Genomic DNA, 12,114 nt, shown 5'->3' with positions numbered 1-12,114 from the left:
CTGTGAACCAATCAAATGATCACATAACAAAAGCCAGTCAGTAAGAACAGTCCTGAGTGTGGCCCTGCCTCATCTGCAGCTCACATCCAACTCTCTATAGAAAGCCCAGGAAAGCAACCTTCTGCTAAACTGTGGTCCAGCAGGAAGCTCGGTGTTAGAAAACATCAAATATGCAGACATGTTTTTATGTTAGTACATTTATGCTTTATTATCCTGAAGTTTTAGCCTGATGCAGGACTGTGTGATAGTTCTGACCTTTACACAGACCACAGAGATGTGTGTTGGTGTAGGATGTATCAGACTGTGCTTGCATTGTTGAGATAAAGAAGAGTTGGAGAAGGCCTTGAACAGTGAGAAGCCAGGACACCTGCGCTTCCCACCAACCGCCCCTCCAAGGAGGAGAGGGAGCAGGGTGAGGAGGAGAGGGAGCAGGGTGAGGAGGAGGACTGCTGAGAGGAGGAACTTTGCTTATACATGTTACATATATGCTTGAAAGACACTGAGACTGCTCAGTGCAGATGTAGCTCTTTGCTTGTTGCAAGTAAAACTTTGAACTGAGATCTCTGTCTCTGGGAGTTTATCTTGTGTGTTGGGAAATTATGTGGTACGAACTAACAGCGAAAATACAGTTCTGGTCTTATAGAAATAATTTCCTGATACTCTGAAAAACCATTGAATGAGGAGGTGTGTACTGTATACTCACTATTTCACCTCAGAGTGTTCTGTTTGATTTCCTAATCATAAAAAGGAACACCACAGATCACCGACTGGATGTGGGAGCAGGGTTATTTATTTTCACGAAATGTTTCTGTGATGTAAACTCTCTTCAGGTGTAAGGTTGAACAAATGATACGTTTTCCAAACCTCTAATTCCACCTTCTTTGTCTTCTGACAAGCATCAACCAGCTGAGTTGATTTCATGGTGAAACACTTCATTACTATTACAATATGACCAGAAACATCACCAAATTCTTAAACCTCCCCCCAAAGAAGGCGCTACAGGAGCCAGCAGGCTCAGGGGCCGCAGGATCCCTGCAGCTGTCAACCTCAGCAACAGCTTACCTCCCTGCAAGTAGTTCCTTCAGTCTCCATTCAAAGTAAGAGGTGTGTGTTGGAGGATTGCAGCTGCAACACAGCAAACTGTGGCCACTTGTTAGTTTTGCAGGATGATGTATTACTTTAGTAACTTTAGTAAAAAGTATCCAGGCTCTACTTAGTAACTGTTATGTATGATTTATCACTTCACTCGGGGACGAGCAAAAAGAGTCATTAATTAGTTAGTAATTTGTACGTTTGTGTCGCTCAGTGACTGACTCATAACTCATCATTATCTATATAGTCCTCAATTCTGAAACTTCAACTGATCGATGATTGATCAACTGTCAGGTCATAACTAATTCATTCCTCAGTCATTTATTAGTAATTCACAGTTTTGTCTATTACTCCAGTGTAGTTTGCTTCCCTTTATCTGAACAGGGCCCAGTGTTTCACCTTGACCTTCACCTTTCCCCCCATGAATGTCAAGATTCAAATCCCTGGCTTGCACTGGAGAACTTGTTGACATTGTCACGTTTTACTCCAACAATGAGTCTAGAACTAAATGACTGGATCTCTATGACATATGAAAAACTAGTACCTCTAGTATCTCTAATGTGTTTTTTTTGTGTAACGCCTCGAACCAACTATTCAAATCGTCTGTAAGTTATAAGAGTGCTTTCAGTGCTGTGAAGCTGTTAAAACAGTGTTTCTCATGTACTTTTCCAAAATGTATTTGGCAATAGCATTGACTCACACTGAATGCATCACACAGCCCTATATTTTCAACACATTACGACCATATATGTGTTTCAAGTTGTTTCTCTTGTACTGATTCACCAGAAGATTGTGCTTAGCTGGCAGGAAACTGCTCCAGATGTTCTACCGTAAAAGGGAAGCAATTCGTCCAATACCACAAAATACAGCAGCGCAGAGAACTACAAACAAAATGGTTCCCATAAACGGACAGACGACACAGGAGAATCATTTGATTGGCGTATTTATTGGAGGCTTCATATATACTTCATTCATGGCCTTTGCATCCAGCAAATCAACAAGACTTTTAACACACTTACATAGCATGCAAAAACATTCATACATGTGTTTGAATGTGTAGAAGTAGATAATTGTAAATAAGCAGTATTGAAACTAGCAAATTAGGTTAATGATAAAAGAAGAAGAAGAAGATGATGAGATTTTACAGTACAGAGGATTCTGACAGGAAGTAAAGTGAGTGAACTCCTTTGGAGTGAAATTGTGTCAAACACACATAAACAGATAAGCTCAGCTAAATCAGATAATTATTCTGTGGCCTCTGAGGACTCACTTTTGTTGAAGATCATAATTTGTCTGTGTGTGTGTGTGAGTGCGTGTGTGTGGTCATAAGTGGAGTGTGGTGTCCTCTGTGATGTGGTTCTGGTGCTCTGGCTGCTGAGGCTCATGTGTGTCTTCAGACAGGGGACATTCTTTGCTATCAGCCGTCTGAAGTGGCTCTGGAACTTCTTTCCCACGAATGTGTAAAACACAGGACTAATGCAACTATACAAATAGGCAATGTTCCGGGCCACATACAGAGCATAGTCCAAGCTCTGAGTGTAAGAACATGAGTGAGCATCCTCACTGGTGCTTTTGGTCTGAATAGCTCGAAGGAGGATGACAATATTGTAGGGCGTCCAGCAGGCAAAGAAAGTGAAGATGATGACGAATATGAGCTTGATGGCACGGCACTTCTCCTTCATCCGGGTGGTCAGAATGCGAATGGTGATGCTGATGTAGCAGTACATCACCATGAACAGAGGGAGGAGGAAGAAGAGCAGGAATTGTTGGTAGTAACTGACCAGACGCCAGCGCTTCATGATGTCGTCAGGGAATCCTGACTCTTCACAGATCAGTCCAGCCAACACGTTCTCCGACACGGTTCGGAGAACCAGCTCTTTCACACTCGCTGCAATACTGATGAACCAAACTGCCACTGATGCAGTGATGGCATACGCCTTTTTCCTGCGCTTGGCAGCTGTCACTGCATGCACCACTGCAAGGTATCGGTCAAACGTCATGAGTGTGAGGAAGAGGATGGAGCTGTAGAAGCCGATGAAGTAGGCACTACTGACCATCTTACACAGAGCAGTGCCAAAAATCCACTCAGAGAGATGGTACGTTGCCCAAAACGGGAGACTGGAGGCAAAGAGAATATTGGAGAAGACCAAATTCAGGAGGAAGATGTTTGTCACTGTGTTGAGCTTCTCATACTTGTAAATGATGAAGAGGACGAGTCCGTTGCCAAGGTAACTCAGGAGGAACATTACATAGTAGAAAACTGGGATGAATCTTGCACCGAACTGGTTGACTGTCTGCTTCCCACAGAGCATGACAGGATCATTAACCACATAACTCGTGTCAGTCGTGTCATAAGTTTCATTAAATAGGTCCAGGAAGATCAGATACTGGTCTTCATCATCGCTCATGGCTGGGTCTTGTCCTATGGCACAAAGACATTAAAATCCATGTTAGACTATTTGCTTCTATTTAAAGAAATTGCTTAGAAAACAAATCTGTTCCCACTCACACGAGCTGAGGTGGACTTTAGCTCAACCCTCACACACAACAAAGGAGCCAGATGTCTATTTTTGCCACTGTTTGCACGATGGCTGGCCAAACTAAGTGCTTGCTTGGCAAGTATGTCAACTCTAGTTAGCAAACTAGCCATTGATAAAATGATTGGCTTTCTCCAAATGCAGCTATTTGACCATCCTACAAACCCATCAGGTACTGAATTGTTTGTTGAGGCAGAGGGTGGATGAAACACTATCATCATGATGGCGGAGAAATGACATTACGTAGGATAGCCCAAGAAAGAGAAATCTGTAGGGAGGCAATCTGACACTGTCAATCAAACACTGAATGAATATTTTGCTATTCCATTAGAATTTAAAGAGCTGAAACGCTTCTTAATGAGGCACACTGCTCAACAACAGCCCTGCTACATGTAGTGAGGGTTGTAAAAGTATAACCAACTGGAAGCTTTTCTATCTTGTATTGTTGAATTAGATGTGATAGATTCCATGTTACTGGGTGTTTGTTACATATGTTTAAATATGAAATATATAGGAAATAATAATAACCGGCTGTTACCACGACGAACCTGAGGAGCAGCATAAAACACTAGTGAGTAACTGCATGTGTGTGGCATCATCTTGTGTTGACTCTTCTATTTACTTTCTCAACATAGAGAACAGAGAACAGAAACTGCTGACTGGAACAGAAAAAAGTCCTAATTATCTCAACTGGACTTCAAGACTTGTTCCCAGAAATGAGTCACTATCAACTGAATACGTTCTAGTTTTATGTTTTAACCAGTGAACTCAAACACTAGAATTTCTACAGTAATGTAAAGTACGTCCTGCTGCACATTATTTGACTTTCATCCAGAGTGACTTACGTATTTCTTATGCACAAGAGAAAATTGGGGTTCAGTGTCTTGCTCAAAGTCAGTTCAATATGCCAGGGATCAAACCACCAATCCTACATTTACTATGAAAGTTGCTTGTTTGCATAAAAGTAGCAGGATTTCTGCATTGTTTGGCCTATGAGCATGGTGCACTAGGGTACTATGTACTATTACAGAGATTCACTCAAATTCATCGAAAGTTGTGTCATGTCATTTTCACTTGTTGACAGAAATATTTAGTTTTGCTCTGCTATTATCAAAAAAGTGTAGGTAGTTAATGATATTTTGATTAACATATCAACTGTGTTTAGTTAATGATTCTTTGAAACATGGTAATTCCTCTTATTAAATCATCAGTAGGAAATATGCAAACAATGACATTATTAACAATCAGAAGAATACCAATACCAAAAACAGAAATGATCTGTGTAGTCACTGCTTTAAAGTAATTCACAATGAACTACAGCTGTTATCATAAAGTGTTATTGTTGCATTTCACGCCAAAGTGGAAACCTGCACTGCAGCGAACTATTAGATTAGTGCTCATGCAGCTGAAAACAATTGTGAGACATGCCCTTACATAAAAAACTGACTTATTAATTTTAGTGTTTTGTATAGTGCTCTATTTGATCTGATCAAAACTCACATTTGAAGAGACACTTCATAGTACATTTGAGAAGTAAAAAATGCCCCAGTTGTATATATGTGCATGCACATTTCATAAACAGGTACAAAGTGTTAATCACAGATTACTGCTAAAACTAGAAATAAAAGCTCTTGATGTCTCTTGTCTTGAGACTGATCAAACTCACCAGTACAGCTGTCCAGGTGTGCAGTGGAGGGAGGACAATGCAGAGCACTGAGCTCACTGCAGCTGGCTGACTTAGTGACAAAGAGGACAGCAAAAGGGGCTGTCCTAAACCAGACACATGTGGTGAAGTCAGTGGGTCACAGGCTTGATGCAGTTATTGCAAGCAAAGGATTTGCAACTAATTATTAAGTCTTATTCACTTTAATCTATTTTAAGTCTTTCTGTTCCAATACTGTTGCTCACCTAAAAATGTGGTGTTCTGTTACAAATAATGCTAACTTCTAAGTTGTGTATCAGATCCAGATGTAAATACCTGGAAATAAAAGCTGAAATGTTCATCTCTTGTGTCATATTCATGTTTTGATGTCAAACCCAAATGGGGGGGGGGGATGTAGATGGAATGTGTGCATCTATTGTGCTGCACTCTTACACAATTTAATATAGTGGAGTGTTGTAATATGTGAAAAACTTCTACATAAAATTGATACAAATCTTATCTGATACAATTTAGTTTGTACTTCCTCTTTGCCCACATCTGTCCTGCTCTGCTCATCTGAAACTATCAGGTTAGACTCTGCATCCTGCAGACAGCGCACTGTTGCAATTTAACAGGATATGACTCAAATGACGACTTGCTGCGGTGTCATGAAATAGCTACCATATTCTATTCTTGAATCCTTAATGTTGAATTCCTGAATCGTTGGGTCTCTCTCTAATTAAAGAGTTTGGTCTAGACCTGCTCTTTATGGAAAGAGTCTGGAGATAACACTGTTATGAATTGGCGCTCTATAAATAAAGATTGATTGATTTGATATTAGAAGTCATCCACAGACATTCCAAAACGTACATTAGGTGTTGTGGAAAAACGTACTCTGAATAGATGGAGAGACACTAAATTGTGTTTTATTCTTGTACAAGTAGAGCGGACAGTTCACACAGAGACAGTAGTCTCTGCTGAAGTGTGAGCTCCAGGGAGTCTCACACACAGGATATTTATTTATATATTTATTTACAACACAGTGTTTGGGGTTTATCATCATGGCGTACATCAAACCATCTTATCTAGTGGGTACAGCTTGGGCAGATATCGGTTTGACCCACTACAGCTGCTTCCTGCTCCACTAAGCGTCACTTTCAGTTTGTCGGAGATTCTGTGTACTGTGCTGCCGATAGCGTCTTGGCATTTTCAACTTAACTGGATCCATTTAATGCTTCATTGTCACGCCTAATAACTGTATCTCATCAGCTAGCTTTAACAGCTAAAATTAGCTAAACTTTCGATGATGGCTTCTCTGTCTCCTTCCAAGTCTCCTACTCTCTCTTGCTCTGTGTGCCATAAATGTAGTTTACTTGCTGGAGGCGAGGCTTAGCCAATTGGAGTCGTGGCTCCGCACCATGGAACTAGTGATGGGAATTTCAGCTCTTTTTAGAGAGCCGGCTCTTTCGGCTCCCAAGTGGCTCCTCAGATTTTTTTGTTGCTTCAATAAATGTATTACCAAATTATGTGTAAAAAGAATTACTCATGTAAAAAACACATTATATAGAATATTTATTGTTTATATTGCTTTATTAATTTGAAATTATTGAATTTTACTGGGGTCGTAGAGCTCTGGGCTGTAGGTCTTGGTGGCTGTGGTGTTGTCCTGGATGATGCTGTAGACACACTGGTACCTTCATTAACAGCAGCTTCCCTTGCTTGTCTTTTCTCCTCTAACTGAATTGATGGTGAACAGTACACACACGTCTGTGCAGGTTGTTTGTGAAGCCTGATATGAAATTTTAATTTTGCAAAGTCTGCACTCTGCCCTCGAACTATCAATTATAGTTTTCTGTCGCTCATGTTTCTCACCTGTCCTGCCTGCAGTCTGACTATGTAGCAGTGCTCTCTCGCTCTCTTGTCTCTCCCTCACTCCAGTTCTGGCTTATGGTGTTGAAATTGAACAGTTAACAGTCACATAACTCTATTACCTGATAACTTTTGATTTCCTATTACTAGACTATGTGCCATATGACAAAAATGTCCTCACTAGATGATCTGATAGATCTGATAGTGCTGTTGCCAAATTTAAGGAGGTGATTCCTTCAGTATTTCAGCCAGTGTCTCCCTGTGCTGTGGATGACCCCAATGTTAATCTTAGCCCCTCCCAAATTGATTATCTGGTTGATAGTGCTGCAGGTTCACTGCGAATGACACTAGACTCTATCGCCCCTCTATAAAAGAAGATGATTAAAGAAAAGAGACAAGCTCCCTGGTATAACTCCAAGACTCACGAACTTAAGCAATATTCGCGAAAACTTGAAAGTGCATGGCGGGCCACCAAATTGGAAGACTTCCGCTTAATCTGGCAAGACGGTCTGAAAACCTATAGAAAGGCCCTCTGTAATGCCAGAGCCTCCTACTACTCCTCATTAATAGAGGAAAATAAAAACCGCCGAGATTTCTGTTCAGCATGTTAGCCAGGCTGACAAAGAGCCAGACCTCTATTGATCCTTGTGATCCTTTAGAGCTCAGTAGCAACGACTTCATGAGCTTCTTTAATGATAAAATTCTAACTATTAGAGACTAAATTCATCACCTCCTGCCCTCAACAGGGTCTGATTCAACCTCAAACTCTGGAATCATGGAAACAGCTGTTGGGCTTAATGTGCATTTGGGCTGTTTTTCTCCAATTGATCTTCCTGAATTGGCTTCAACAATCTCCTCATCCAAACCATCAGCTGGTCTCCTAGACTCCATTCCTACTGGACTACTTAAGGAGGTCCTGCCCTTAATTAACACGTCCCTGGTGCAGCCTGCAGCCTGGTCCCAGCACCTGTCCAACCAATTGCCTGTATGTCCCGGAAGCCCTGAGGTCGGAGGTTCTGCATTGGGCCCACACCGCCAAACTCACCTGCCATCCAGGTTCCCAGCGAATGAAAGATGTCCTCTACTCTTTCCGGCCTTGGAGAGAGAGGTCTCTTACCCTTCAGCTCAAGCCTTCGTCCGCCGTTGCTGTAGAACCTGGGTCCTGGCACGCATCGCCCTCCAGCGCTCCGTCAGTCGCTATGTTGCCTCAGCCAACCGGCGACGTTCTCCAGCCCCAGTCTACCAGGTTGTCCGCCCGGGACCTGCCTCTTCGGGTGGAATCTAAAAAACTGGCACCCAGGTTCGTCGGCCCATTCCCCATCCAGAGGATCATCAGCCCGACGGCGGTGAGACTGAGGCTTCCGCGCTCCATGCACATTTGTCCCACCTTACATGTGTCCAAGGTGAAGCTGGTCCACGAAAGCCCTTTGTCGCCGGCCGTTCCACCGCCTACTCCTCCTCCTCCTCGCTTCATCAATGGGGGTCCAGCCTTCTCTGTTAGTCGCCTGGTCCGTTCCTGTCGTCGTGGGAGGGGACTGCAGTACCTGTTTGGAGACAACTCTTTACAGTATTGGACCATTGCATCATCATAGAGAGCTGTTGGGGTCACCTTTTTGGCGGTTGGAATCATTCCCAGGGGTGGTGGTTTCCCAAAGAGCACTTCAAAAGGGCTCATAATGACTCTTGGTCTGTTTCTCATTCTCATTAAGACCAAAGGCAAAGCCTTGGTCCAAGGTAGACTTTTTTATCACAGCACTCGGCTAATTTTAGTCGTTAACATGCCATTGTCTCTTTCCACTGCCTCTCCGCTTGCTGGGTGGTAAGAGCAATGGTGTTTCAGATTGATACAGAGGAAATTTCCCACAGCCTCAATCACTTCATTTACGAATGGTGGAACCACTATCACCACTGGTTTTACCACCGCTTGTGGATCAGAGGTTGGCTGCCTCTGGAGAGTGAACACAAGTTTTAACCCAAACATCCAAATTTTGCCACAGCGAATGTCTGTGCTTAGACAGAGATATGTATGGGTGTGTCATAAACACCAAAAGCTGTATTTGCTTGGTCAGAGTTACTGATAAAACACAGGAGTGAGCGCTCCAAAACAGGAAGTTTGTTGTAATCACTTCCTGTGCAGATGCATCCAACGTCAAGTCTCTTTCTGTCACCGAAAGTCATGTCAGAGAGTTATGCTGCATGAAGTCAGTGTCAGTTTGAGTCGCTCTTTCTTTTGCTATTTAAAATAACTGTTAAGTACTAAGTGAACTATGAGTCTGGGCCAGAGAGAACGGCCACTGATAGGAGTACAACAATGATTTGTGGTTCTGCTTTCTGAACCTGAACACCCTCTGGTGTGGAGATTAAGTTCAGCCCTAGATAACACATCAAGTCTCTCCCTTGCAGATTTACAGGGCATCTGTCTGACAGAAAAAAATTAATGTGTAAAATTACTGCTGTCATATGTGCACTTGATTAGAACAGTGAAATTTTCTTTTACTGTTGTTCCAGACTCCCCAACCGAGTATGCAAAATGACCATGAAGCTTTGGAGGTGTCATAGCCTCCCCCCTTTTCCACACAGAATGTGTTGCAACAGAGTCTACCAGACATGTTAATGCATGACTGGATCATAATTGGATTATTATGATAATTGTGATGATTATGATAATAACAGCCGCCAGAGCCTCTCCGGGAGCCCCATTTGATCAGTCAGAGTTGGATACAGGTTGTTGGTAATTTTCTGGCAAGAGTCTTTTTGCGTCGGCAGTCTCTGGCCCAGTGATTCGGGTCTTCACAGCGGATGCATCTGCCTTCCTGTCGCCACTGGTGCTGTTGAGCTGTTAGGGCAGGTGTACGGTGCCCATGTTGGGGGGTGCCCTCTGAACAGGGGTCTCCATCCCTGTTCCTGAATGCTTTGTGGGTGGTGCTGTTGGACACAAGCTGTGGCCTGAAGTAGGGCTAGATTGGTTGCATGGAGCTGGTTATTTTGTTTCTCCGTTTTTGTGGCTTTTTGCTCAGCCAGCTTCTCATGTGCGGAGTTGGCGTGTCTTATAACTTTGCAAAGCGGGGCTTCCTTGACCAGAATGCATCTGTCACTCACTGATTTTGCAACCGCAGGCAACGGTCCAGCCATGAAGAGCGTTTTAAGGTGTGCCTCCCAACGTGAGGTGCCTCTGCTATTAGAGTGGCGTGGTATGCCACTGTGTTGGGTGAGGACTTCTGAGAGACGGTGGAAAAAGGCCTCGGGGGGTTAACCCTCAGCCTGTCTGCAGGCCTCTACCTTGGAGGTATCAAGAGTTCTGGGAAAAGCCACTGATATGACTGAACAGATGTTTCTCACTGTGTTGACATAGTGAGAGTTTGACCCGTTGGTCCACTGTGGGTGGGAGAGCTGGAGATCTTGATTAGGAATGTAGGGCAGAATCTTCACCAGGCCCATGGGAGTCATGATGATCGCCAATCCATGGCGGAGTTCATCAGTAGTTGGTCTGAAAGTCTGGCAAAAGATCCACAACTTATCTCCTGCCTCCTTTCCATCGTCTTCTAGTCGAGGCAAGTGTTTGCTGGACTCTTTAATTTCATCCAGTGTCCGTGGCCTGAACAGCAGTTGGGAGCCTCCCATGCTGGGGGCAACCGTGGGCATAGTGAGAGATGGTGGGTCCACAATATTGTCTGTTTGGGACGGAGCTGGTCCTGGTGGTGACAGTGAAGCATGCAATGTGGTGTTCCAGGTTCCCCCTGGGACTTCTGTCACATATTGCCACCCCAGCGACGACAACAGGGATTGATAGATGGTGGAGGACAGTGCTGGTGATGAGGCTGAACAGGGGGCTGGAGACAGCCTCTGTTCAATGTCCAAGACAATCACTCACCAGATCCCATCCTCGTCTGCAAGTTTGTTGTGGAAAAACGTATTCTGAATAGACGGAGAGACACTAAATTGTGTTTTATTCTCGTACAAGAAGAGCAGACAGTTCACACAGAGACAGTAGTCTCTGCTGAAGTGTGACAGCAGAGATCAGTTTGACACACTACAGGAGGAACCTGGAGTTACATACTGTTTGTGCTTCTATCAGCATACATAGCAATGCACAGTCAGCATATGACGGCAATTTTTCCATTACATAGGTTAATCTATTATTTATGATAGTGCTATCAGAGAATGATTGTTTCTGTGGCCTTTGCTGCCTTTTAATAAACATTTAATGAGGTAACGTACTGTGCATGACAGTTGAGTGGAACTCCACTGCTAAATGCCACTGATAGGGTTGGTGACTCGGCTGTTCTTTGTGCTAATTAGCAAATGTTAGAATGGTCATCTAAGATGTTGAACATAAGGAGCATTATGCCTTCTAAATATATCATTTTACTAAAGGCAGTGTGAGCATGCTGGCAGACCTCAGCATGGCTGCAGACTCAATGTTGTTTAGACAGAAAAATCTGCTCATCTGTTTTTAGCAGTCTGAGTACATAAAGACATGTTTATTCTTTTCTTTCCTGGAACTGACACCTATGAGTAAAGGTGTTAAACACAAGCTCATTTCCTTTGAAAGTTCCCATAACATGCTGACACTCAATATTATCGTACATCCACCCACACGGACACAATGTATGCAAAAATCATTGTCTATACACACACACACACACACACATATATATATATATATATATATATATATATATATATATGTGTGTGTGTGTGTGTGTGTGTGTGTGTATAGACAATGATGTTGTGTATAGACAATATATATATATATGTGTGTGTGTGTATATATATATATATATATATATATATACACACACACACACACACACACACGTTGTGAATGCTGTGAATGCTTTCAGCTTTCACACCAATTCTCACAAAGCACACTGAAGCATTTTTCTGTGCGAGTCAGGAAGAGAGGTGCATTTTTCAAATTCTGGCATTTACCAGATTTCTGTCTCCCCCAGCTTTGATGGCTTTGTTAAAATG

At 42.9% G+C, this 12,114-nt stretch overlaps 1 protein-coding gene across 2 annotated transcripts; it reads right to left on the bottom strand.

The window, feature by feature from the left end:
- Window positions 1-2,037: 2,037 nt before the first annotated feature.
- On the bottom strand, window positions 2,038-8,391 carry ccr12a (chemokine (C-C motif) receptor 12a). Of its 2 annotated transcripts, none has more exons than XM_070845174.1 (2): window positions 8,258-8,391; window positions 2,038-3,514 (listed from the first exon to the last, which is right to left on the bottom strand). In XM_070845174.1, exon 2 carries the CDS (start codon window positions 3,498-3,500, stop codon window positions 2,337-2,339), a length of 1,164 nt encoding a protein of 387 aa, XP_070701275.1. In that variant the 5' UTR covers window positions 3,501-3,514; window positions 8,258-8,391; the 3' UTR covers window positions 2,038-2,336. The 2 variants fall into 2 exon arrangements, with proteins under 2 accessions (XP_070701275.1, XP_070701274.1); XM_070845173.1 differs by lacking the exon at window positions 8,258-8,391 and adding an exon at window positions 5,296-5,306.
- Between the last annotated feature and the right edge of the window lie 3,723 nt (window positions 8,392-12,114).

Source organism: Pempheris klunzingeri, chromosome 15 (assembly GCF_042242105.1).
Source record: "Pempheris klunzingeri isolate RE-2024b chromosome 15, fPemKlu1.hap1, whole genome shotgun sequence".
Taxonomy (NCBI): domain Eukaryota; kingdom Metazoa; phylum Chordata; class Actinopteri; order Acropomatiformes; family Pempheridae; genus Pempheris; species Pempheris klunzingeri.
The sequence above is the reverse complement of the archived record's forward strand: the minus strand, read 5'-3'. Positions and strand labels throughout refer to the sequence as shown.